Source organism: Oncorhynchus mykiss, chromosome 25 (assembly GCF_013265735.2).
Source record: "Oncorhynchus mykiss isolate Arlee chromosome 25, USDA_OmykA_1.1, whole genome shotgun sequence".
Taxonomy (NCBI): Eukaryota; Metazoa; Chordata; class Actinopteri; order Salmoniformes; family Salmonidae; genus Oncorhynchus; species Oncorhynchus mykiss.
In genome coordinates this window covers 47,332,873-47,360,595 of record NC_048589.1, presented here as the reverse complement: position 1 = coordinate 47,360,595, position 27,723 = coordinate 47,332,873, and the positions used below count along the sequence as shown (strand labels likewise).

Below are 27,723 nucleotides of genomic sequence, written 5' to 3'. Positions count from 1 at the left end.
CACTAGTTGGTTCTCAGGTCCACCGTTCCTGACCCAAACAAACTCGAGTAAGCCTGAGAACATCAACTTTGACCTTGTAGAGCCTCACACAGATGCAGAGATTCGACCAGACGTCACTGTCTTTGCCTCTAAAGTTTCTGGAGCTCAACTCGGCTCTCATCGCTTTGAGAGGTTCTCAAGCTGGAAAGCTCTCAATCGAGCCACAGCACGACTCATTCATGTTGCCAGATCCTTCCATGAAGGTGCAGACAACACCAGCTGCAGAGGCTGGCATGACTGTAATAAACCATGCGGTACAAGTGAGTTGTCACAATCCAAAACAGCAATCATTCACTGTGTGCAACATGAAGCCTTCAGAGAGGAATTCAAATGCATTGAAAAAGGAAAAGAGTTCCCAAAGCAAAGTACACTGAAAAATCTGAACCCAGTGATTGATGAGGATGGGTTGCTGAGGGTGGGAGGCCGCTTATCCTCCGCCGACATGTTACAAGACGAAAAACATCCTCTCATCATCCCACGGACACATCCATGTTGCCACTCTGCTGGTAAGACATTATTACGAGCAAGTGGCTCACCAAGGCCGTCATTTTTCAGATGGAGCTATTCGAGCAGCAGGCTTCTGGATTATTGGGAGCAAACGTCTGGTCTCTGGTATCATTCACAAGTGTGTCACCTGCCGCAAGGTTAGAGGGAGGTTAGTTGACCAAAAAATGGCTGACTTGCCTGCAGACAGACTCACATCTGAACCACCATTCACCAGCGTTGGACTTGATGTGTTTGGACCATGGAATGTCATAACTCGTCGCACTAGAGGTGGTAGTGCAGACTCCAAGCGCTGGGCGGTGCTCTTTACATGTATGTATACTAGAGCAGTCCATATCGAGCTTATCCAATCCATTTCCACATCCAGCTTCATCAACGCGCTGAGGCGTTTTTTCTCTATCCGTGGTCCAGCAAAAGTGCTACGATCTGATCGAGGTACAAACTTTATAGGTGCCTGCAGGGAACTGGGTATCGACACAAATGACTCAGAACTGACTAAATACCTCTCAGATAAGGGATGTACTTGGATATTTAATCCTCCACACTCGTCTCATATGGGTGGTTCTTGGGAGAGACTCATTGGGGTTGCCAGACGTATTCTTGATGCTATGCTGTTTCAGACGGGCTCCACTCGTCTCACACATGAGGTCTTGAGCACTCTTATGTCTGAAGTTATGGCAATAATCAATGCGAGACCCTTAGTGTCAGTATCAACCGACCCTGACATGCCTACCATTCTCACACCCTCAATGTTACTTACACAAAAGACCAGCGCTACCTCAGCCCCTTCTGGATACTTCAGCATGAACGACCTTCATGGAAAACAGTGGAAGCAAGTCCAGTGTCTCGCTGACACCTTTTGGAAAAGGTGGAGACAGGAGTACCTGACAACGCTGCAGAGACGCATAAAATGGACAGCAGAAAAGCCAAATGTAAAAGTGGGAGATGTCTTATTGAAAGACAGTCAGGCACACAGAAATGACTGGCCAGTCGGGCTTGTGGTAAAAACCTTTCCCAGTACTGACAAAAAGGTTAGGAAAGTAGAACTAAAAATTGTCAAGCAAGGAGCTGCTAAGTTGTTTCTGAGACCAATCTCAGAGATTGTTGTTCTTCTTTCTGAAGCATCCTAGAGACAAAAGATACAAATAGAAAGGACATTATTTGTTTCTTGATATGTTTTATTTCATAGTGGCACAATTTCATTATACCAGGCGGGGAGTGTGCTGCCATCCTGTTAGAAGGTAACAGATTATTTTATTACAATGGTTAAATTGGATTTTCATTGTGTTCAATGGTGTAATTTGCCCCCTAGTGGATGTTTCTGGTACTTAGAAAGACTACGCAAACAGGAAGTAGAGAATTTGTTCTGCACGCATAGAAGCAGCTACAAACAATGCTACGGTGCAGGTCTTTCAATGTAGTTATTTCTTGTCACGCTTCAGCCTTGGAAAATATTTGTTTGTAAGTTCGATTCAAGCATTTAGCTAATGATTATAATCTTGTTATTGATAGAGTTGCTTACATATCAATGTTGGTTGGTTGCATTTACTCACAAATTGCAATGCCTTTCATGTATGTCGTTAGCTGTATTACTTTGCTCGTGCGTCATGCAAACTAATTGTAAAATATACAATACTGTAGTTTTGTTACTGTTCCTAGTGTAATATGCTTTGTTATTCTACTTAAATGGTTGTACATTATTAGAGTAATGAAAGGAGACAATTACCATATGAGTAACAATTAGCTATATGGTTTGGCATCATGCCAGATGCATGGTACCTTAGCGCGTGCTTTGTATTTATGCAACTTCAAATGTATAATGTACAGCTACTGTCGGTGTGAATTGAATACTAAAGTATATTCTTTTCTGTATTTTGCAGTTTCACAACATAAACGTTTTCAATATATTCATTCAAGAAAAGTCACGCCTTGGGAGTTTTATTGAAGACTTAGTTGTTAGCTATCTGTCTAGTTTTGCATGAGAACGCAAATCAAGGGCAGAATAGGTGTAGAGAGTCAGGCGCAGGACAGCAGATATGCGTAATCAAAGTTCTTTACTCAAAAAGATATACAAAGTAAATCACAAGCCCACAAAGACGGACCGAATTACAACAATCACTCACAAACACAACATGGGGAACAGAGGGTTACATAATAAACAAGTCATTTGTTGAGTGAAGCCAGGTAAGACAAAGACAGAACAAATGGAATATGAAAAATGGATTGGCGGCGACTAGAAAGCCGGCGACGTCTACCGCCAAAAGCCGCCTGAACAAGGAGAGGGACCGACTTCGGCGGAAGTCGGGACATCACGCCAAGGCAGCAGATACTCTTCCTGGGATTTATTATGGATCCCCAATAGTTCCTGCCAAGGCAGACGCTAATCTTCCTGGGGCTTATTATGGATCACCATTACTTCCTGACAAGGCAGCAGCCTCTCTTCCTGGGGTTTATTATGGATCCCCATTAGTTCCTGACAAGGCAGCAGCTACTCTTGCTGGGATTTATTATGGATCCTCATTAGTACCTGCCAAGGCAGCAGCTACTCTTCCTGGGGTTTATTATGGAGCCCCATTAGTTCCTGCAAAGGCAGCAGCTACTCTTCATGGGGTTTATTATGGATCCCCATTTGTTCCTGCCAAGGCAGCAGCTACTCGTCATGGGGTTTATTATGGATCCCCATTAGTTCCTGCCAAGGCAGCAGCTACTCTTCCTGGGGTTTATTATGGATCCCCATTAGTTCCTGCCAAGGCAGCAACTACTCTTCCTGGGGTTTATAATGGATCCCCAGTAGTTCCTGCCAAGGCAGCAGCTACTCTTCCAGGGGTTTATAATGGATCCCCATTAGTTCCTGCCAAGGCAGCAGCTACTCTTCCTGGGGTTTATTATGGATCCCCATTAGTTCCTGACAAGGCAGCAGCTACTCTTCAAAATGAAGGCAGTTCTAAACAATTAAAAACATGACATTACATTCACAACAGATTTCACAACAAATTAAGTGTGTGCCCTCATGTTACTACTCTACAACCACATATTTACAATACAAAATCCATGTGTACATGTGTGTAATGATGCAGAAAAACTAATCCATGCTTTTGTCACTTCTAGATCAGACTACTGCAATGCTCTACTCTCCGGCTACCCGGATAAAGTACTAAATACACTTCAGTTAGTGCTAAACACGGCTGCTAGAATCTTGACTAGAACCCCCAAATTTGATCATATTACTCCAGTGCTAGCCTCTCTACACTGACTTCCTGTTAAGGCTAGGGCTGATTTACAGCTAACCTACAAAGCATTACATGGGCTCGCTGCTACCTATCTCTCCAATTTAGTTTTGCGCCCCCTCGGGTTTGTGCGGTGGATATCTTCGTGGGCTATACTCAGCTTGTCTCAGGTTAGTAAGTTGGACTGTTGATATCCCTCTAGTGGTGCGGTGACTATACTCAGCCTTGTCTCAGGGTAGTAGGTTGGACTGTTGATATCCCTCTAGTGGTGTGGGGGCTATACTCAGCCTTGTCTCAGGGTAGTAAGTTGGTGGTCTGTTGATATCCCTCTAGTGGTGTGGTTGCTGTGCTTTGGCAAAGTGGGTGGGGTTATATCCTATATCTTCCTCTCACCCTCCCAGAGGACCTGAGCCCGAGGACCATGCCTCATGACAACTTGGCCTAATAACTCCTAGCTGTCCCCAGTCCACCTGGTCGTGCCGCTGCTCCAGTTTCAACTGTTCTGCCTGCGGCTATGGAACTCTGACCTGTTCACCGGATGTGCTACCTTGTCCCGGAACTGCTGTTTTCGACTCTCTTGCTCTCTCTCTCAACCGCACCTGCGGTCTCAACCTCTGAATGCTCGGCTATGAAAAGCCAACTGACATTTACTCCGAGGTATTGACCTGTTGCACCGTCTACAACCCTGCAGGCAATCAATGAACGTTTGAACATCTTGAAGAAAATCTGGCATTAACTTCTTTGGGGTAGGGGGCAGTATTGGGTAGCTTGGATGAAAAACGTGCCCAAATTAAGCCTCCTGCTACTCAGCCGTAAAAGCTATAATATGCATATAATTAGTACATTTGGATACACTCTGAAGTTTCTAAAACTGTTTGAATGATGTCTGTGAGTATAACAGAACTCATATGGAAGGCAAAATGCTGAGAAAAAATCCAACCAGGAAGTGAGAAATCTGAGGTTTGTAGTTTTTCAACTCAGCCCATTGAAGATTGAAGATACAGGGTGACATTAGTTATGTTTCACTTCCCAAGGCTTCCACTAGATGTCAACAGTATTTAGAACCTGTTTTGAGGATTCTACTCTAAAGGAGGGGCTCATAAGAGCTCTTTGAGTGAACGTCTGGCAGAGTGCCACAGCCTCGGTCTGACGCGCTCACGTGGAAGGTAGCTACGTTCCACTTCATTTGTACAGACAAAGGAATTGTCCGGTTGGAACATGAATTAAGTTTTATGTTAAAAACATCCTAAAGATTGATTCCATACTTAGTTTGGCATGTTTCTACGGACTGTAACGGAACCTTTTGAACTTTTCGTCCGATGTTCGGCGCAACATGAACGTGCTTTTGGATTTGTTTACCAAATGCCCTAACAAAATAAGATATTTGGACATAACTGATGGACATTATTGAACAAATCAAACATTTATGGTGGAACTGGGATTCCTGGGAGTGCATTCTGATGAAGATCATCAAAGATAAGTGAATATTTAAAATGCTATTTCTGAGTAATGTTGACTACCCAATATGGCGGGTATCTTTTTGGCTGCTTTGTTGTCTAAAGGCTGTACTCAGATTATTAAATTAAGTTAAGATTATTACGTTTTTTTGAAATCTGACACAGCGGTTGCATTAAGGAGAAGTTTATCTAAAGTTCCATGTATAATAGTCGTATCTTTATCAATGTTTATTAGGAGTATTTCTGTAAATTGATGTGGCTCTCTGCAATATCACCTCATGTTTTAGAACTACTGAACGTAACGCTCCAATGTAAACTCAGATTTTTATCAAACAAAACATACATGTATTGTGTAACATGAAGTCCTATGAGTGTCATCTGATGAAGATCATCAAAGGTTAGTGATACATTTTTATCTCTTTTTCTGCTTTTTGTGACTCATCTCTTTGGCTGGAAAAAATGGCTGTGTGTTTCTGTGGCTTGGTGGTGACCTAACATAATCGTTTGTGGTGCTTTCGCTGTAAATCCTTTTTGAAATAAGACACTGTGGCTGGATTAACGAGAATTTTATCTTTAAAATGGTGTAAATTACTTGTATGTTTGAGGAATTTTAATTATGAGATTTTTGATGTTTTGAATTTGGCGCCCTGCACTGTCACTGGCTGTTGCGGTAGCGGAACCCCAGTCCTAGACAGGTTAATGGCCATGTACTCTTATAATCTCCACCCAGCAGAGCTACAAGAGGGCTGGCCACCCCTCAGAGCCTGGCTCCTCTCTAGGTTTATTCCTAGGTTCCTGCCTTTCTAGGGAGTTTTTCCTAGCCACAGTGCTTCTACACCTGCATTGCTTGCTGTTTGGGGTTTTAGGCTGGGTTTCTGTATAGCACTTTGTGACATCTGCTGATGTAAAAAGGGCTTTATAAAATACATTTGATTGATTGATTAAATGTGATTGTATAGTGTGAATGTTATGTATGCGTGTCTGTGTTAGTGGTAAAGTGTAAGCGGTTCACCTGTCCCGTCTATCTGCTCCACCTCCAGGATGTCGACTCCCACCAGTACGTCCAGAAGGCGTTCAATCCCGTCCACGCTGGCGCCCAGCTCCTGGGCCACGAGCTCCGCAGACAGAGGCTTCTGGGACAACAGCAGGAGGTCAAACACCCCCAACTCACAGGCTGAGAAGATAACCTGATAGGAGGGGCAACAGTCAGGGTAAGGGTTCAGAGGACTCTTGCAGTCTGACAGCATCTTTTGGTGTTTACATAATGTCATTTTGTCAGATCTAAACTACATATCTGTACATTACGTTGTAAATATTTCCAGTGGTTTTGTACCATAGGTCAGGGGATGTCAATCTTACATGATAAAGAAATATTATAAAGTCCAACCTTTGAAACTCTGAATCCATTGAAATATTCCAGGAGTTTAAAGGGGTAGTCCAGTTCGCTCTGGGACAGACGTTCTGCCATGATATTGAGTCCTGATGGGGGAGGAGAGGAGAGTGGGATGGAGGGGGACATGAGAGAGAAAGGCATCACAGTGGGGGATAGGAGAGAGAAAGGCATCACAGTGGGGGAGAGAGAGAAAGGCATCACAGTGGGGGACAGGAGAGAGAAAGGCATCACAGTGGGGGACAGGAGAGAGAAAGGCATCACAGTGGGGGGGAGAGAAAGGCATCACAGTGGGGCACAGGAGAGAGAAAGGCATCACAGTGGGGGACAGGAGAGAGAAAGGCATCACAGTGGGGGACAGGAGAGAGAAAGGCATCACAGTGGGGGAGAGGAGAGAGAAAGGCATCACAGTGGGGGAGAGAGAAAAGCATCACAGTGGGAGATAGGAGAGAGAAGGGCATTACAGTGGGAGATAGGAGAGAGAAGGGCATTACAGTGGGGGACAGGAGAGAGAAAGGCATCACAGTGGGAGATAGGAGAGAGAAGGGCATCACAGTGGGCAACAGGAGAGAGAAAGGCATCACAGTGGGGGACAGGAGAGAGAAAGGCATCACAGTGGGGGACAGGAGAGAGAAAGTCATCACAGTGGGGGACAGGAGAGAGAAAGGCATCACAGTGGGGGACAGGAGAGAGAAAGGCATCACAGTGGGGGACAGGAGAGAGAAAGGCATCACAGTGGGGGACAGGAGATAGAAAGGCATCACAGTGGGGGACAGGAGAGAGAAAGGCATCACAGTGGGGGAGAGGAGAGAGAAAGGCATCGCAGTGGGGGACAGGAGAGAGAAAGGCATCGCAGTGGGGGACATGAGAGAGAAGGGCATCGCAGTGGGGGGGAGGAGAGAGAAGGGCATCACAGTGGGGGACAGGAGAGAGAAAGGCATCGCAGTGGGGGACAGGAGAGAGAAAGGCATCACAGTAGGAGAGAGAAGGGCATCGCAGTGGGGGACAGGAGAGAGAAAGGCATCGCAGTGGGGGACAGGAGAGAGAAGGGCATCGCAGTGGGGGACAGGAGAGAGAAAGGCATCGCAGTGGGGGACAGGAGAGAGAAGGGCTTTGCAGCGGGGGACAGGAGAGAGAAAGGCATCGCAGTGGGGGACAGGAGAGAGAAAGGCATCACAGTGGGGGACAGGAGAGAGAAAGGCATCGCAGTGGGGGAAGGGAGAGAGAAAGGCATCGCAGTGGGGGAAAGGAGAGAGAAAGGCATCACAGTGACAAGACTGAACCCCTCAACCACCTTAAGAAGAAAGGTGTGAAATTCCAATGGACCCCTGCATGCCAAAGTGCATTTGAAGCACTCAAAAACAGTCTAATTACTCCTCTAGTGCTTGGACATCCTAACCTGAATGCTCATTTCATTGTGTACACGGATGCAAGTCAAACAGGACTTGGAGCAGTCTTGGCTCAACAAACAGGACTTGGAACAGAAGAAGTTCTTGCCTATGCAAGTCGCACCCTTAATTCAGCCGAGAGGAATTATTCAACGACTGAAAGGGAGTGCCTCGCTGTGGTCTGGGCTTTGGAGAAATGGAGCTACTACTTGGAGGCAAAGATCTTCACCGTTGTCACAGACCACGCTGCTCTGCAGTGGGTTCTGGCATCAGGCAAGACCAACAGCCGTCTTATTCGCTGGTCTATCAGACTGCAGTTTGACTTCATCATTGAGTATCGCAAAGGAAAACTGAACATTGTACCAGATGCCCTTTCTCGGATTACAGAGACTGCCAATGTTTGTCCTCCCTTGTGCAGTACTTATACTACCGCTAAATGTCTGGATGATTCTTTTCCTCTGGATGATGAGTGTATGGAGAGCACAGCAGAAGGATGCTGCCATCATGGCGATCCACAAGAGTCTGTCTGAAGAAGACTCCAAAGAGTCGCTTCAATGATACGTATAGCATAATTCAGGATAAAGAGGAGATGGAATACACAGTACCCATTATCGCGTCTTCATTCCCTCTACATTGAGTGACCAGATAATCCAAGCTCATCATGCCAATCCCATGAGTGGCCATCTTGGAGTTTTTAAAACTTATCGAAGACTACAAGAGGTGGTTTAATGGCCAGGCATGTGGGTTGATACCCGGAAGTTTGTACAGCATTGTGAAGTCTGCCAGAAATACAAACCAGACATTGGCAGACCTGCCGGGAAAATGCAGCAGACCGTGGTGAACCATCCAAATGAAATGTTGGGAATTGACCTCATGGGACCTTTTCCTCCCAGTCGGGGGACACGGAATTAATTTTTATTGGTGGTAGTGGACTACTACACACACTGGGTGTCTTTACCAGAGGAAGGGAGGTCTTTACCAGATTCGGGATTCCAGACCAAATCCTCTCTGACCGAGGTCCGCAGTTCATATCAGGAATCTACAAAGAGCTCTGTACCTACTGGGGTGTAATTGCCAAGTTGACCATAGCCTATCATCCTCTGACCAACCTGACGAGAGGGTAAACCGAACCCTGAAGGGGATGATTGCTTCATTCGTGGGGGATCAGCACACAAGGTGGGATCAGCATCTCCCTGAATTTCGCTTTGCACTGAACTCTGACGTGCAGGAGACTTCTGGGGTCACTCCCGCCGAACTTCACCTGGGAAGACCACTAAAAGGTCTGATGGACAGAGTCTTGCAAAGTTCCAATGTTTCACCTGACTACCCAGCGTTTGATGCCCTACAACACCACCACACCTTCCTAGCCAGAGTGGAGGCCAGCAAAACCAAAGCCAAACAACGACAGCTGAGAAACTATGACAAACATAGACGAGATGTGTTTTTCTTACCCAAGTCTCGTGTCTGGGTACGTTCACAAGGCGTCTAAGAAGTTCACTGCCAAGCTAGCTTCAAGATGGAAAGGTCCATACCGTGTAGTGCAGCAGTTGGGACCAGTGAACTACTTGGTCTGTTTGGAGGACACTGGGGAAGATGTCAGGACGGTGCATGTTGTTGACCTAAAGCCCTGCTACCCTACGGCAGAAGAGCTGGATCGCAGGCAAAAGCAACACCTGCAGGACCTCTTCGTGGAGGACTCTGATGATGAGGACTTCCCTGGTTTTGTGTAGCAGGAACATGAACCTGTCAAAGCCTGCATCCTCTGTTTCTACAGGCGTTGGTTTTTCATGGGGGGAGGAGTGTGGCGAAATCTGCACGGAGCCTTCACCGTGCACTGCCACTTTAAGAGCTCATGACCAACAAGGAAGGAGGAAATAAAGAGAGCTCATTCAGCTCTTTGGGGAGGAGCTCTTGGGTGGCGCGACAGATTGATTGTGTGGGCTGTGCTGCAGAAGTTTTGTTTGTTTTCAGCGTGTGTAGTTTATAAAGTATTTAACTCAATCATCGGTGTAATCGCTCTAGGTCGTGGTTGTTTTCGTTTGGGACCGCGCCCGTTATGGATCGCATGGATTAGTAGCAACATTGTTGCGAAGCTTTAACATACAAACCAACAAGATCTCTCTTGTTCTCTTTCTCTTTTTCTCTTCCCTCTATCGTTCCAGTGCTTTACCCTCCAACAGACTCTCTATTCTTCCAATGCACTTCCCATTGAAGTTCATTAGAGCTGGACTATTATTGCCCTGTCAGAAGTATTCGGGTGGACATTTTAGTTAAAAGGGAGGTTGCTTGCAAGTTATGCATTGTTATGTGAACTGTATTGAGGTGTACTAATGACATGTGGCCGAGAAGATTGTGGACATTGTTAAGGCCTTTGTTGTGTCTATGAACACCCCCCACATTCATACCCTCTGCACTCCTCCACTGGACAATAATACATATTATTGCAAATCCTCTGTTGATGACTGGGTTCTTTCTTGTATGAAGTTGCTGTTAAATTGCTCTGCCATTATTAGTATTAATATTATTGAATGAGGTATTCTTGTTGGGGTTACCACTGTGCTGTGGGTTTTATATGGTGTGTATTCTTTTTTCTCTCCACTGGCTAACTGGTAAACAGGCTACACTCTAGGCAGTCTCTTCTGCTGATGTGTGTGGGTCTGGTAGTGGTAGTCTCTCTATTTTACTCTTTTCCTTTCGGCATGGTTAATACCTGCCTGGAGGCCGGAAAAAATCATTCTTTACCCCTCTCTAATGAATACTGCTACAGTGGGAGTAGGGAGAGAGAAAGGCATCACAGTGGAGGAGAGAGAAAGGCATCACAGTGGAGGAGAAAGAAAGGCATCACAGTGGAGGAGAGAGAAAGGCATCGCAGTGGAGGAGAGGAGAGAGAAGGGCATCGCAGTGGAGGAGAGGAGAGAGAAGGGCATCGCAGTGGAGGAGAGGAGAGAGAAAGGCATCGCAGTGGAGGAGAGGAGAGAGAAGGGCATAGCAGGGGAGGAGGAGAGAGAAGGGCATCGCAGTGGGGGCGAGGAGAGAGAAGGGCATCGCAGTGGGGGGGGGGGGGGGGGAGAAGGGCATCGCAGTGGGGGGGGGGGGAGAGAAGGGCATCGCAGTGGGGGGAGGAGAGAGAAGGGCATCACAGTGGGGGACAGGAGAGAGAAAGGCATCGCAGTGGGGGACAGGAGAGAGAAAGGCATCACAGTAGGAGAGAGAAGGGCATCGCAGTGGGGGACAGGAGAGAGAAAGGCATCGCAGTGGGGGACATGAGAGAGAAGGGCATCGCAGTGGGGGACAGGAGAGAGAAAGGCATCGCAGTGGGGGACAGGAGAGAGAAGGGCTTTGCAGCGGGGGACAGGAGAGAGAAAGGCATCGCAGTGGGGGACAGGAGAGAGAAAGGCATCACAGTGGGGGACAGGAGAGAGAAAGGCATCGCAGTGGGGGAAGGTAGAGAGAAAGGCATCGCAGTGGGGGAAAGGAGAGAGAAAGGCATCACAGTGGGGGACAGGAGAGAGAAAGGCATCACAGTGGGGGAGAGGAGAGAGAAAGGCATCGCAGTGGGGAACAGGAGAGAGAAAGGCATCGCAGTGGAGGACAGGAGAGAGAAAGGCATCGCAGTGGGGGACAAGAGAGAGAAAGGCATCGCAGTGGGGGCCAGGAGAGAGAAAGGCATCACAGTAGGAGAGAGAAGGGCATCACAGTGGGGGACAGGAGAGAGAAAGGCATCACAGTAGGAGAGAGACGGGCATCACAGTGGGGGACAGGAGAGAGAAAGGCTTCGCAGTGGGGGACAGGAGAGAAAGGCATCACAGTGGGGGACAGGAGAGAGAAAGGCATCACAGTGGGGGACAGGAGAGAGAAAGGCATCACAGTGGGGGAGAGAGAAAGGCATCGCAGTGGGGGACAGGAGAGAGAAAGGCATCACAGTGGGGGACAGGAGAGAGAAAGGCATCACAGTGGGGGAGAGAGAAAGGCATCGCAGTGGAGGGGAGGAGAGAGAAAGGCATCGCAGTGGGGGGGGGGAGAGAGAAAGGCATCGCAGTGGGGGGGAGGAGAGAGAAGGGCATCGCAGTGGGGGGGAGGAGAGAGAAGGACATCGCAGTGGGGGGGGGAGAGAGAAGGGCATCGCAGTGGGGGAGAGGAGAGAGCAGGTCATCGCAGTGGGGGGGAGGAGAGAGAAGGGCATCGCAGTGGGGGGGGAGAGAAGGGCATCGCAGTGGGGATGAGGAGAGAGAAGGGCATCGCAGTGGAGGAGAGAGAAAGGCATCGCAGTGGAGGAGAGAGAAAGGCATCGCAGTGGAGGAGAGAGAAAGGCATCACAGTGGAGGAGAGGAGAGAGAAAGGCATCGCAGTGGAGGAGAGGAGAGAGAAAGGCATCGCAGTGGAGGAGAGGAGAGAGAAGGGCATCGCAGTGGAGGAGAGGAGAGAGAAGGGCATCGCAGTGGAGGAGAGGAGAGAGAAGGGCATCACAGGGGAGGAGAGGAGAGAGAAGGGCATCGCAGGGGAGGAGGAGAGAGAAGGGCATCGCAGTGGGGGGGAGGAGAGAGAAAGGCATCGCAGTGGGGGACAAGAGAGAGAAAGGCATCGCAGTGGGGGACAGGAGAGAGAAGGGCATCGCAGTGGGGGACAGGAGAGAGAAAGGCATCGCAGTGGGGGGGAGGAGAGAGAAGGGCATCGCAGTGGGGCGGAGGAGAGAGAAGGGCATCGCAGTGGGGGGGAGGAGAGAGAAGGGCATCGCAGTGGGGGGAGGAGAGAGAAGGGCATCGCAGTGGAGGAGAGAGAAAGGCATCGCAGTGTATGAGAGAGAAAGGCATCTCAGTGGAGGAGAGAGAAAGGCATCGCAGTGGAGGAGAGAGAAAGGCATCACAGTGGAGGAGAGGAGAGAGAAGGGCATCGCAGTGGAGGAGAGGAGAGAGAAGGGCATCACAGGGGAGGAGAGGAGAGAGAAGGGCATCGCAGGGGAGGAGGAGAGAGAAGGGCATCGCAGTGGGGGGGAGGAGAGAGAAAGGCATCGCAGTGGGGGACAAGAGAGAGAAAGGCATCGCAGTGGGGGACAGGAGAGAGAAGGGCATCGCAGTGGGGGACAGGAGAGAGAAAGGCATCGCAGTGGGGGGGAGGAGAGAGAAGGGCATCGCAGTGGGGCGGAGGAGAGAGAAGGGCATCGCAGTGGGGGGGAGGAGAGAGAAGGGCATCGCAGTGGGGGGAGGAGAGAGAAGGGCATCGCAGTGGAGGAGAGAGAAAGGCATCGCAGTGTATGAGAGAGAAAGGCATCTCAGTGGAGGAGAGAGAAAGGCATCGCAGTGGAGGAGAGAGAAAGGCATCACAGTGGAGGAGAGGAGAGAGTAAGGCATCCCAGTGGAGGAGAGGAGAGAGAAGGGCATCGCAGGGGAGGAGGAGAGAGAAGGGCATCGCAGTGGGGGGAGGAGAGAGAAAGGCATCGCAGTGGGGGACAGGAGAGAGAAGGGCATCGCAGTGGGGGGGAGGAGAGAGAAGGGCATCGCAGTGGGGGTGAGGAGAGAGAAAGGCATCGCAGTGGGGGGGAGGAGAGAGAAGGGCATCGCAGTGGGGGGGAGGAGAGAGAAGGGCATCGCAGTGGGGGGGAGGAGAGAGAAAGGCATCGCAGTGGGGGGGAGGAGAGAGAAGGCCATCGCAGTGGGGGGGAGGAGAGAGAAGGCAATCGCAGTGGGGGGGAGGAGGGAGAAGGGCATCGCAGTGGAGGAGAGAGAAGGGCATTGCAGTGGAGGAGAGAGAAAGGCATCGCAGTGGAGGAGAGAGAAAGGCATTACAGTGCAGGAGAGAGAAAGGCATCACAGTGGAGGAGAGGAGAGAGAAAGGCATCGCAGTGGAGGAGAGGAGAGAGAAGGGCATCGCAGGGGAGGAAGAGAGAGAAGGGCATCGCAGTGGAGTGGAGGAGCGAGAAGGCTGTCGCAGTGGGGGGGGGGGGGGAGAGAAGGGCATCGCAGTGGGGGGGAGGAGAGAGAAGGGCATCGCAGTGGGGGGGTGGAGAGAGAAGGCTATCGCAGTGGGGGGGAGGAGAGAGAAGGGCATCGCAGTGGGGGGGAGGAGAGAGAAGGGCATCGCAGTGGGGGGGTGGAGAGAGAAGGGCATCGCAGTGGGGGGGAGGAGAGAGAAGGGCATCGCAGTGGGGGGGAGGAGAGAGAAGGCCATCGCAGTGGGGGGGAGGAGAGAGAAGGCCATCGCAGTGGGGGGGAGGAGAGAGAAGGGCATCGCAGTGGAGGAGAGAGAAGGGCATCGCAGTGGAGGAGAGAGAAAGGCATCGCAGTGGAGGAGAGAGAAAGGCATCGCAGTGGAGGAGAGAGAAAGGCATCATAGTGGAGGAGAGAGAAAGGCATCACAGTGGAGGAGAGGAGAGAGAAAGGCATCGCAGTGGAGGAGAGGAGGGAGAAGGGCATCGCAGGGGAGGAGAGGAGAGAGAAGGGCATTGCAGTGGAGGAGAGGAGAGAGAAGGGCATCGCAGGGGAGGAAGAGGGAGAAGGGCATCGCAGTGGAGGGGAGGAGCGAGAAGGCTATCGCAGTGGGGGGAGGAGAGAGAAGGGCATCGCAGTGGGGGGGAGGAGAGAGAAGGGCATCGCAGTGGGGGGGTGGAGAGAGAAGGGCATCGCAGTGGGGGGAAGGAGAGAGAAGGGCATCGCAGTGGGGGGGAGGAGAGAGAAGGGCATCTCAGTGGGGGGGTGGAGAGAGAAGGGCATTGCAGTGGAGGAGAGAGAAAGGCATTAAAGTGGAGGAGAGAGAAAGGCATCACAGTGGAGGAGAGAGAAAGGCATCACAGTGGAGGAGAGGAGCGAGAAGGGCATCGCAGTGGGGGGGTGGAGAGAGAAGGGCATCGCAGTGGGGGGGAGGAGAGAGAAGGGCATCGCAGTGGGGGGGAGGAGAGAGAAGGCCATCGCAGTGGGGGGGGAGGAGAGAGAAGGCCATCGCAGTGGAGGGGAGGAGAGAAAAGGGCATCGCAGTGGAGGAGAGAGAAGGGCATCGCAGTGGAGGAGAGAGAAAGGCATCATAGTGGAGGAGAGGAGAGAGAAAGGCATCGCAGGGGAGGAGAGGAGAGAGAAGGGCATCGCAGGGGAGGAGAGGAGAGAGAAGGGCATCGCAGTGGAGGAGAGGAGAGAGAAGGGCATCGCAGGGGAGGAAGAGAGAGAAGGGCATCGCAGTGGAGGGGAGGAGCGAGAAGGCTATCGCAGTGGGGGGGAGGAGAGAGAAGGGCATCGCAGTGGGGGGGAGGAGAGAGAAGGGCATCGCAGTGGGGGGGTGGAGAGAGAAGGGCATCGCAGTGGGGGGTAGGAGAGAGAAGGGTATCGCAGTGGGGGGGAGGAGAGAGAAGGGCATCTCAGTGGGGGGGTGGAGAGAGAAGGGCATCGCAGTGGAGGAAAGAGAAAGGCATTGCAGTGGAGGAGAGAGAAAGGCATCACAGTGGAGGAGAGAGAAAGGCATCACAGTGGAGGAGAGGAGCGAGAAGGGCATTGCAGTGGGGGGAGGAGAGAGAAGGGCATCGCAGTGGGGGGAAGGAGAGAGAAGGGCATCGCAGTGGGGGGGAGGAGAGAACGGCATCGCAGTGGGGGGGGAGAGAGAAGGGCATCGCAGTGGGGGGGAGTAGAGAGAAGGGCATCGCAGTGGGGGACAGGAGAGAGAAGGGCATCGCAGTGGGGGGGAGGAGAGAGAAGGGCATCGCAGTGGGGGAGAGAGAAAGGCAACGCAGTGGAGGAGAGAGAAAGGCATCGCAGTGGAGGAGAGAGAAAGGCATCACAGTGGAGGAGAGGAGAGAGAAAGGATTCGCAGTGGAGGAGAGGAGAGAGAAGGGCATCGCAGTGGGGGGGGGAGAGAGAAGGGCATCGCAGTGGGGGGGAGTAGAGAGAAGGGCATCGCAGTGGGGGACAGGAGAGAGAAGGGCATCGCAGTGGGGGGGAGGAGAGAGAAGGGCATCGCAGTGGGGGAGAGAGAAAGGCAACGCAGTGGAGGAGAGAGAAAGGCATCGCAGTGGAGGAGAGAGAAAGGCATCACAGTGGAGGAGAGGAGAGAGAAAGGATTTGCAGTGGAGGAGAGGAGAGAGAAGGGCATCGCAGGGGAGGAGAGGAGAGAGAAGGGCATCGCAGGGGAGGAGGAGAGAGAAGGGCATCGCAGTGGGGGGGAGGAGAGAGAAAGGCATCGCAGTGGGGGACAAGAGAGAGAAAGGCATCGCAGTGGGGGACAGGAGAGAGAAGGGCATTGCAGTGGGGGACAGGAGAGAGAAAGGCATCGCAGTGGGGGGGAGGAGAGAGAAGGGCATCGCAGTGGGGCGGAGGAGAGAGAAGGGCATCGCAGTGGGGGGGAGGAGAGAGAAGGGCATCGCAGTGGGGGGGAGGAGAGAGAAGGGCATCGCAGTGGAGGAGAGAGAAAGGCATCGCAGTGGAGGAGAGAGAAAGGCATTGCAGTGGAGGAGAGAGAAAGGCATCTCAGTGGAGGAGAGAAAAAGGCATTGCAGTGGAGGAGAGAGAAAGGCATCACAGTGGAGGAGAGGAGCGAGAAAGGCATCCCAGTGGAGGAGAGGAGAGAGAAGGGCATCGCAGGGGAGGAGGAGAGAGAAGGGCATCGCAGTGGGGGGAGGAGAGAGAAAGGCATCGCAGTGGGGGACAGGAGAGAGAAGGGCATCGCAGTGGGGAGGAGGAGAGAGAAGGGCATCGCAGTGGGGGTGAGGAGAGAGAAAGGCATCACAGTGGGGGGGAGGAGAGAGAAGGGCATCGCAGTGGGGGGGAGGAGAGAGAAGGGCATCGCAGTGGGGGGGAGGAGAGAGAAAGGCATCGCAGTGGGGGGGAGGAGAGAGAAGGCCATCGCAGTGGGGGGGAGGAGAGAGAAGGCCATCGCAGTGGGGGGGAGGAGAGAGAAGGGCATCGCAGTGGAGGAGAGAGAAGGGCATCGCAGTGGAGGAGAGAGAAAGGCATCGCAGTGGAGGAGAGAGAAAGGCATTGCAGTGTAGGAGAGAGAAAGGCATCACAGTGGAGGAGAGGAGAGAGAAAGGCATCGCAGTGGAGGAGAGGAGAGAGAAGGGCATCGCAGGGGAGGAGAGGAGAGAGAAGGGCATCGCAGTGGAGGAGAGGAGAGAGAAGGGCATCGCAGGGGAGGAAGAGAGAGAAGGGCATCGCAGTGGAGGGGAGGAGCGAGAAGGCTATCGCAGTGGGGGGGAGGAGAGAGAAGGGCATCGCAGTGGGGGGGGAGGAGAGAGAAGGGTATTGCAGTGGGGGGGTGGAGAGAGAAGGCTATCGCAGTGGGGGGGAGGAGAGAGAAGGGCATCGCAGTGGGGGGGAGGAGAGAGAAGGGCATCGCAGTGGGGGGGTGGAGAGAGAAGGGCATCGCAGTGGAGGAGAGAGAAGGGCATCGCAGTGGAGGAGAGAGAAAGGCATCGCAGTGGAGGAGAGAGAAAGGTATCGCAGTGGAGGAGAGAGAAAGGCATCATAGAGGAGGAGAGAGAAAGAAATCGCAGTGGAGGAGAGGAGAGAGAAAGGCATCGCAGTGGAGGAGAGGAGAGAGAAGGGCATCGCAGGGGAGGAAGAGAGAGAAGGGCATCACAGTGGAGGGGAGGAGCGAGAAGGCTTTCGCAGTGGGGGGGAGGAGAGAGAAGGGCATCGCAGTGGGGGGGAGGAGAGAGAAGGGCATTGCAGTGGGGGGGTGGAGAGAGAAGGGCATCGCAGTGGGGAGAGGAGAGAGAAGGGCATCGCAGTGGGGGGAGGAGAGAAAAGGGCATCTCAGTGGGGGGGGTGGAGAGAGAAGGGCATCGCAGTGGAGGAGAGAGAAAGGCATTGCAATGGAGGACAGAGAAAGGCATCACAGTGGAGGAGGGGAGAGAAGGTCATCGCAGTGGGGGGGAGGAGAGAGAAAGGCATCGCAGTGGGGAACAGGAGAGAGAAAGGCATCGCAGTGGGGGGGAGGAGAGAGAAAGGCATCGCAGTGGGGGTGGGGGAGAGAGAAGGTCATCGCAGTGGGGGGGGAGGAGAGAGAAGGGCATCGCAGGGGGACAGGAGAAAGAAAGGCATCGCAGTGGGGGGAGGAGAGAGAAGGGCATCGCAGTGGGGGGGGGGGAGAGAGAAAGGCATCGCAGTGGGGGGGAGGAGAGAGAAGGGCATCGCAGTGGGGGGGAGGAGAGAGAAGGGCATCGCAGTGGGGGGTAGGAGAGAGAAGGGCTTCGCAGTGGGGGGGAGGAGAGAGAAAGGCATCGCAGTGGAGGAGAGAGAAAGGCATCACAGTGGAGGAGAGGAGAGAGAAAGGCAGCGCAGTGGAGGAGAGGAGAGAGAAAGGCATCGCAGGGGAGGAGATGAGAGAGAAGGGCATCGCAGTGGAGGAGAGGAGAGAGAAGGGCATCGCAGTGGAGGGGAGGAGCGAGAAGGGCATCGCAGTGGGGGGGAGGAGAGAGAAGGGCATCGCAGTGGGGGGGAGGAGAGAGAAGGGCATCGCAGTGGAGGAGAGGAGAGAGAAGGGCATCGCAGGGGAGGAGAGGAGAGAGAAGGGCATCGCAGTGGGGGGGAGGAGAGAGAAAGGCATCGCAGTGGGGGGGGAGGAGAGAGAAAGGCATCGCAGTGGGGAACAGGAGAGAAAAAGGCATCGCAGTGGAGGAGAGAGAAAGGCATCGCAGTGGAGGAGAGGAGAGAGAAAGGCATCGCAGTGGAGGAGAGAGAAGGGCACCGCAGTGGAGGAGAGGAGAGAGAAGGGCATCGCAGTGGAAAAGAGGAGAGAGAAGGGCATCGCAGGGGAGGAGGAGAGAGAAGGTCATTGCAGTGGGGGGGAGGAGAGAGAAAGGCATCGCAGTGCGGGACAGGAGAGAGAAAGGCATCGCAGTGAGGGGAGGAGAGAGAAAGGCATCGCAGTGGGGGGGAGGAGAGAGAAGGGCATCGCAGTGGGGGACAGGAGAAAGAAAGGCATCGCAGTGGGGGGAGGAGAGAGAAGGGCATCGCAGTGGGGGGGGGAGAGAGAAAGGCATCGCAGTGAGGGGGAGGAAAGAGAAGGGCATCGCAGTTGGGGGGAGGAGAGAGAAGGGCATCGCAGTGGGGGGAGGAGAGAGAAGGGCATCGCAGTGGGGGGGAGGAGAGAGAAGGGCATCGCAGTGGAGGAGAGAGAAAGGCATCACAGTGGAGGAGAGGAGAGAGAAAGGCATCGCAGTGGAGGAGAGGAGAGAGAAAGGCATCGCAGGGGAGGATTGGAGAGAGAAGGGCATCGCAGTGGAGGAGAGGAGAGAGAAGGGCATCGCAGTGGAGGAGAGGAGAGAGAAGGGCATCGCAGGGGAGGAAGAGAGAGAAGGGCATCGCAGTGGAGGGGAGGAGCGAGAAGGGCATCGCAGTGGGGGGGAGGAGAGAGAAGGGCATCGCAGTGGGGGGGAGGAGAGAGAAGGGCATTGCAGTGGGGGGGAGGAGAGACAAGGGCATCGCAGTGGGGGGGAGGAGAGAGAAGGGCATCGCAGTGGGGGGGAGGAGAGAGAAAGGCATCGCAGTGGGGGACAGGAGAGAGAGTGGAGGAGAGGAGAGAGAAGGGCACCGCAGTGGAGGAGAGGAGAGAGAAGGGCATCGCAGTGGAGGAGAGGAGAGAGAAGGGCATCGCAGTGGAGGAGAGGAGAGAGAAGGGCATCGCAGGGGAGGAGGAGAGAGAAGGTCATCGCAGTGGGGGGGAGGAGAGAGAAAGGCATCGCAGTATGGGACAGGAGAGAGAAAGGCATCGCAGTGGGGGGGAGGAGAGAGAAAGGCATCACAGTGGGGGACAGGAGAGAGAAGGGCATCACAGTGGGGGACAGGAGAGAGAAAGGCATCACAAGTACAGATCCCCCCACCCAGTCGAATCGGGGACCTGAACCAGTGACCTCTTGGCCACAGGTTCAAGCTCACAAACGTCAGCCCACCAACCATCCAAGACTTTACTTCTTGTCAAAAGAGTTTGAAACTGTTTACAGTGCATTTGGAAAGTATTCAAACCCCTTGACTTAATCTATATTTTGTTACGTTACAGCCTTATTCTAAAATGTATTAAATTGTTTTTCTCCCTCATTAATCTACACACAATATCCAATAATGATGAAGAAAAAACATATAAATATTTTTAAAATAATGTATAAACATTTAAAAAATATTAAATATCACATTTACTTAAGTATTCAGACCCTTTACTCAGTACTCTGTTGAAGCACCTTTGGCAGCGATTACAGCCTTGAGTCTTCTTGGGTATGACGCTATAAGCTTGGCACACCTGTATTTGGGGAGTTTCTCCCATTCTTCTCTGCAGATCCTTTCAAGCTCTTTCAGGTTGGATGGGGAGCGTTGCTGCTCAGCTATTTTCAGGTCACTCCTGAGATGTTCAATCGGGTTCAAGTCCAGGTTTTCAATCTTGGTTTCATCAGACAAGAGAGTCTTGATTCTCATGGTCAGAGTGCTTTAGGTGTCTTTGGCAAACTCCAAGTGGGCTGTCATGTGCCTTTTACTGAGGAGTGGCTTCCGTCTGGCCACTCTACTATAAAGGCCTGATTGGTGGAGTGCTGCAGAGATGGTTGTCCTTCTAGAAGGTTCTTCCATCTCCACAGAGGAACTCTGGAACTCTGTCAGAGTGACCATCAGGTTCTTGGTCCCCTCCCTGACCAAGGCCCTTCTCCCCCGATTGCTCAGTTTGGCCGGGCAGCCAGCTCTAGGAAGAGTCTTGGTGGTTCCAAACTTCTCCATTTAAGAATGATGGAGGCCACTGTGTTCTTGTGGACTTTCAATGCTGCAGAAGATTTGGTACCCTTCCCCAGATCTGTGCCTCAACGCAATCCTGTCTCAGAGCTCTACGGGCAATTACTTCAACGTCTTGGCTTGGTTTTTGCTCTGACATGCACTTTCAACTGTGGGACCTTATATAGACAGGTGCGTGCCTTTCCAAATCATGTCCAATCAATGTAATTTATCACAGGTGGACTCCAATCAAGTTGTAGAAACATCTCAAGGATGACCAATGGAAACAGGATGCACCTGAGCTCAATTTCAAGTCTCATAGCAAAGGGTCTGAATACTTAGGTAAATAAGTTATTTCAGTTTTTAAAAAATAGACACTCGCTAACTTTTCTAAAAACCTGTTTTCGCTTTGTCATTATGGGGTATTGTGTGTAGATGGAGGAAAAAAATAAAGGCTGTAACGTAACAAAATGTGGAAAAATTCAAGGGGTCTGAAAACTTTCTGAATATACTGTACAACTAATCTCGTTCTCAGACACTTCCGCCCAAACGCGTGGAAGGTCTGGTGGACCAACACATCAAACTTGGCCTTCATTAGTTTGGGTTAGGTTTAAAATCACATTTTAAAAAGAGAAATTATGGAAATGGGCAGGGTTAAGAAATAATTATGACTTTTTGACTGTGTTGAGTAGTGACGATGACAAATACTTTACTCAGTAAGGTCCTGATACATAATTTCCTGTCACAAACTCAGATACCTCATGCACCTCGGCCTGTTTCTTCGGCTTGCTGTTTCCGAAGATTTACTTTGTTTTATTTTATAAGTGTTTGTGTCAACACCTGCTACCAGCTAGCCAGTTAGCTAGTGTCATGACTTTGCCCTGTTGGGTGAGGGTCATAAAACCCCCTTTCCCTCTCCCCCCCACCAGTTTATGACCCCCATAAATACCTTTCCCCCTTCCCTCTCCACTCTACAAAAATGTACTTTTGAAAATCCGTTGTTACCACAGAGACTTTGCAATACAGTCACATCAAAAGGTTGGGAATGGAACAATATTTCTGTAATCCAACCAGTTGAAAGTATCCGTTGGTATATGATGTCAGATCAGTTCTTGTCTGGGACATTATGACTGATGACAGGACAATATGAATTGTATCTGGGAAAGTCTACAGACTCTAGTTATCAGATTCACATGACATTGTTGTGCAATTTAAATGTTTGAATATAATACTATTTGCGAAAAGATGAAATGTCATTTTAGCTTCTAAATGAGAGAATTGTTTTCATAAGTAAACTATGCTCAGTCAGTGGCCACGCCCAAGTAAACAGACATTGGTTGAGAACTATGAAACACGCCCTTCTCTCCCCCAATACAAAAGCCCGGAAATCAACCTCAGTTCCCGATGCTTTTAAAAGGGCTAATTTCAACGTGGAGGTGACGATCACCATGCTGGAAAGATGAATTTCAACTAGACCAGCCAGAATACAGCACGAGCTGAGTATGGCAACCTGGTATGAACTTTGAACTCTTATTCACTAAAGAAGTGATACATCCTAGACGTCGAGTTATCAGCTGCAGCTTTAAAAGTACGTAGCCTAGGAAAGGACAGGCAATCTCCTAAGAAGAAGGTAATTCCCCCCTGTATCCCCTCTACAACACTACGACCAGAAAGATTCTACAAAGGACAAGGGCGATCTCTGCTGGGCAAACCAGTCTTCCATCCTCGACCCATCTATCAAAGCGCACCTCAGTGTAAATATACAGTTGAAGTCAGAAGTTAACATACACTTAAAGGCTGACTACACCGCTCGCGTCGCGTGCGCGTCGCAAAATATAATTTGAAACCTATATTATTCAATTATTGCGCCAACGAGCGTCTGCGTTGCCAAGGGCTAAAATAGAAGTCAGTTCTATTTGTGACGCAGATTGCGCAGCGAGTCCTGCCTCTCCCATCTCCTCATTGATTTATAGAAGCAGGGGTGACACGTGGGTGACTGAAAGACGAATGAGGTCGGTGGCGGTAATGCACCTAATTTATGAAAGTTGCCAATCGCAATATAAAGTCCAGAGAAGAAAAAGCCTGGAAGGAGGAGAGATGACTAGAAACGATTCGGTTGACCGTTTTATGTGTGGATTAATTGTCGGAGTATAGGACCTAGTGCAATTCAGGTAAAATAACAACTCAATGTTTACATCCCAGGACAAATGAGCTAGAAACAGTAAGCTAGCTAAATAGGACAAATTAGCTTGCAAGTGCAAGCTAGCTAGCTAAATTGCCATAAATGTTTAATGCTTTTCGACTTGTCCCCAAATTAATTTAATTGGTTTAGAGTTTCCTTTGATATTTTAACCTGCGTGTCGTGATCATATTTGGTGTGGGGGGACGAAATATATTTATGCACGATGGCGCACGATGGCGCACGATGGCGCACGATGGCGCACGCGCGCAGCCGGTTTGGGCCGGTTTGGGTTCCGTGTTAGGTTGGAGTCATTAAAACTAATTTTTCAACCACTTCACAAATTTCTTGTTAACAAACTATAGTTTTGGCAAGTCGGTTAGGACATCTACTTTGTGCATGACACAAGTAATTTTTCCAACAACTGTTTACAGACAGATTATTTCACTTATTATTCACTGTATCACAATTCCAGTGGGTAAGAAGTTTACATACACTAAGTTGACTGTGCCTTTAAACAGCTTGGAAAATTCCAGAAAATTATGTCATGGCTTTAGAAGCTTCTGATAGGCTAATTGACATAATTTGAGTCAATTGAAAGTGTACCTGTGGATGTATTTCAAGGCCTACCTTCAAACTCAGTGCCTCTTTGCGTTACATCATGGGAAAATCAAAAGATCAGCCAAGACCTCAGAAAAAGAATTGTAGACCTCCACACGTCTGGTTCATCCTTGTGAGCAATTTCCAAACGCCTGAAGGTACCACGTTCATCTGTACAAACAATAGTACGCAAGTATAAACACCATGGGACCATGCAGCCGTCATACCGCTCAGGAAGAAGACACGTTCTGTCTCCTAGAGATGAATGTACTTTGGTGCGGAATAACAGCAAAGGACCTTGTGAAGATGCTGGAGTAAAAAGGCACAAAAGTATCTATATCCACAGTACAACGAGTCCTATATCGACATAACTTGAAAGGCAGCTCAGCAAGGAAGAAGTCACTGCTCCAAAACCGCCATAAAAAGCCAGACTACGGTTTGCAACTGCACATGGGGACAAAGATCTTACTTTTTGGAGAAATGTCCTGATGAAACAAAAATAGAACTGTTTGGCCATAATGACCATAGTTATGTTTGGAGGAAAACGGGGGGAAGCTTGCAAGCTGAAGAACCCCATCCCAACCGTGAAGCACGGGGGTGGCAGCATCATGTTGTGGGGGTGCTTTGCTGCAGGAGGGACTGGTGCACTTCACAAAATAGATGGCATCATGAGGCTGGAAATTATGTGGATATATTGAAGCAACATCTCAAGCCATCAGTCAGGAAGTTAAAGCTTGGTCGCAAATGGGTCTTCCGAATGTACAATGACCCCAAGCATACTTCCAAAGTTGTGGCAAAATGGCTTAAGGACAACAAAGTCAAGGTATTGGAGTGGCCATCACAAAGCCCTGACCTCAATCCTATAGAAAATTTGTGGGCAGAACTGAAAAAGTGTGTGCGAGCAAGGAGGCCTACAAACTTGACTCAGTTACACCTGCTCTGTCAGGAGGAACAGGCCAAAATTAATTCAACTTATTGTGGGAACCTTGTGGAAGGCTACCCAAAAGTTTGACCCAAGTTAAACAATTTAAAGGCAATGCTACCAAATACTAATTGAGTGTATGTAAACTTCTGACCAACTGGGAATGTGATGAAAGAAATAAAAGCTAAAATAAATCACTCTCTACTGTTATTCTGACATTTAACATTCTTAAAATAAAGTGGTGAGCTGACCTAAGACAGGGAATTTTAACTAAGATTAAATGTCAGAAATGGTGAAAAACTGAGTTTAAATGTTTTTGGCTAAGGTGTATGTAAACTTCCGACTTCAACATAATCACTAGTTAACTACACATGGTTGATATTACTAGATATTATCTAGCGTGTCCTGCGTTGCATATAATCTGACTGAGCATACAAGTATCTAAGTATCTGACTGAGCGGTGGTAGGCAGAAGCAGGCGCGTAAACATTCATTCAAACAGCACTTTTGTGCGTTTTGCCAGCAGCTCTTCGTTTTGCGTCAAGCATTGCGCTGTTTATGACTTCAAGCCTATCAACTCCCGAGATGAGGCTGGTGTAACCGAAGTGAAATGGCTGGCTAGTTAGCGCTCGCTAACTGGAGGGACGGAAGCTATACTGTTACACTGGCAATACTAAAGTGCCTATAAGAACATCCAATAGTCAAAGGTTAATGAAATACAAATGGTATAGAGGGAAATAGTCCTATAATTCCTATAATAACTACAACCTAAAACTTCTTACATGGGAATATTGAAGACTCATGTTAAAAGGAACCACCAGCTTTCATATGTTCTCATGTTCTGAGCAAGGAACTGAAACGTTAGCTTTCTTACATAGCACATATTGCACTTTTACATTCTTCTCCAACACTTTGTTTTTGCATTATTTAAACCAAATTGAACATGTTTCATTATTTACTTAAGGCTAAATTGATTTTATTGATGTATTATATTAAGTTAAAATAAGTGTTCATTCAGTATTGTTGTAGTTGTCATTATTACAAATAAAATAAAAAATTGGCGGATTAATCGGTATCGGCTTTTTTGGTCCTCCAATAATCGGTATCGCCGTTGAAAAATCATAATCGGTCGACCTCTAATCAGGACATCAATAACCTGCTCCCTAACATTATAACCCTGCATCAGGACATACATTACCTGCTCCTTAACATTATAACCCTGCATCAGGACATCAATAACCTGCTCCCAAACATTATAACCCTGCATCAGGACATAAATTACCTGCTCCTTAACATTATAACCCTGCATCAGGACATCAATAACCTGCTCCCTAACATTATAACCCTGCATCAGGACATCAATAACCTGCTCCCAAACACTATAACCCTGCATCAGGACATCAATAACCTGCTCCCTAACATTATAACCCTGCATCAGGACATCAATAACCTGCTCCCTAACATTATAACCCTGCATCAGGACATCAATAACCTGCTCCCTAACATTATAACCCTGCATCAGGACATCAATAACCTGCTCCCAAACATTATAACCCTGCATCAGGACATCAATAACCTGCTCCCTAACATTATAACCCTGCATCAGGACATCAATAACCTGCTCCCTAACATTATAACCCTGCATCAGGACATCAATAACCTGCTCCTTAACATTATAACCCTGCATCAGGACATCAATAACCTGCTCCCTAACATTACAACCCTGCATCAGGACATCAATAACCTGCTCCCAAACATTATAACCCTGCATCAGGACATAAATTACCTGCTCCTTAACATTATAACCCTGCATCAGGACATCAATAACCTGCTCCCTAACATTATAACCCTGCATCAGGACATCAATAACCTGCTCCCAAACATTATAACCCTGTATCAGGACATCAATAACCTGCTCCCTAACATTATAACCCTGCATCAGGACATCAATAACCTGCTCCCTAACATTATAACCCTGCATCAGGACATCAATAACCTGCTCCCTAACATTATAACCCTGCATCAGGACATCAATAACCTGCTCCCGAACATTATAACCCTGTATCAGGACATCAATAACTTGCTCCATATTATAACCCTGCATCAGGACATCAATAACCTGCTCCCTAACATTATAACCCTGCATCAGGACATCAATAACCTGCTCCCAAACATTATAACCCTGCAGTCTCTTACGACGAAAAAAAATAGATTTTCACGCATGCTACAACTTTGTATGTCTAGTAGCGACTCCTTCATCACCCTGTTTTCCCTGAGTAGACAATCCATGTTGGAATCGTGGATTTTTAACTTGGCTGTGAGATTGGCTGAAGATGAATTTTAAAGAACTGATTGGGTCTCTGCTTGACACCAACAAACGCCCCATAATATCTGTCCCTTTGCCCTCCCTAAATCGTGGCATTGAACGTTTCAGCAGACTGTTATCCGTCCATAACTGGTTACCAGACTATCAGCAGACTGTTATCCCTACATAACTGGTTACCAGACTATCAGCAGACTGTTATCCCTACATAACTGGTTACCAGACTATCAGCAGACTGTTATCCCTACATAACTGGTTACCAGACTATCAGCAGACTGTTATCCCTACATAACTGGTTACCAGACTATCAGCAGACTGTTATCCCTCCATAACTGGTTACCAGACTATCAGCAGACTGTTATCCCTACATAACTGGTTACCAGACTATCAGCAGACTGTTATCCCTCAATAACTGGTTACCAGACTATCAGCAGACTGTTATCCCTACATAACTGGTTACCAGACTATCAGCAGACTGTTATCCCTCAATAACTGGTTACCAGACTATCAGCAGACTGTTATCCCTACATAACTGGTTACCAGACTATCAGCAGACTGTTATCCCTACATAACTGGTTACCAGACTATCAGCAGACTGTTATCCCTCCATAACTGGTTACCAGACTATCAGCAGACTGTTATCCCTACATAACTGGTTACCAGACTATCAGCAGACTGTTATCCCTCAATAACTGGTTACCAGACTATCAGCAGACTGTTATCCCTACATAACTGGTTACCAGACTATCAGCAGACTGTTATCCCTACATAACTGGTTACCAGACTATCAGCAGACTGTTATCCCTACATAACTGGTTACCAGACTATCAGCAGACTGTTATCCCTACATAACTGGTTACCAGACTATCAGCAGACTGTTATCCCTCCATAACTGGTTACCAAACTATCAGCAGACTGTTATCCCTACATAACTGGTTACCAGACTATCAGCAGACTGTTATCCCTCCATAACTGACTACCAGACTATCAGCAGACTGTTATCCCTCAATAACTGGCTACCAGA

General features: G+C 49.4%; 2 protein-coding genes across 2 annotated transcripts in view; one reads left to right on the top strand and one right to left on the bottom strand.

The window, feature by feature from the left end:
• Positions 1–27,723, bottom strand: part of asmt2 (acetylserotonin O-methyltransferase 2) — a 102,391-nt gene that overhangs the window by 43,485 nt on the left and 31,183 nt on the right. Inside the window, exons 2-3 of the mRNA XM_036962707.1 lie at positions 6,615–6,706; positions 6,240–6,414 (exon numbers count right to left, since the gene is read on the bottom strand). Of these exons, the coding sequence (XP_036818602.1) occupies positions 6,240–6,414; positions 6,615–6,695 (256 nt within the window). The 5' untranslated portion in view covers positions 6,696–6,706. The remainder of the gene's footprint in view (positions 1–6,239; positions 6,415–6,614; positions 6,707–27,723) is intronic.
• On the top strand, positions 367–2,463 carry LOC118944256. Its single transcript, XM_036962708.1, has 2 exons — positions 367–2,004; positions 2,424–2,463. Exon 1 carries the CDS (start codon positions 711–713, stop codon positions 1,671–1,673), a length of 963 nt encoding a protein of 320 aa, XP_036818603.1. The 5' UTR covers positions 367–710; the 3' UTR covers positions 1,674–2,004; positions 2,424–2,463.

What these genes read in the sequence shown, in the direction of transcription:
- LOC118944256 (XM_036962708.1), top strand. Translation starts at nt 711, where the DNA reads ATGGCTGACTTGCCTGCAGACAGACTCACATCTGAACCACCATTCACC.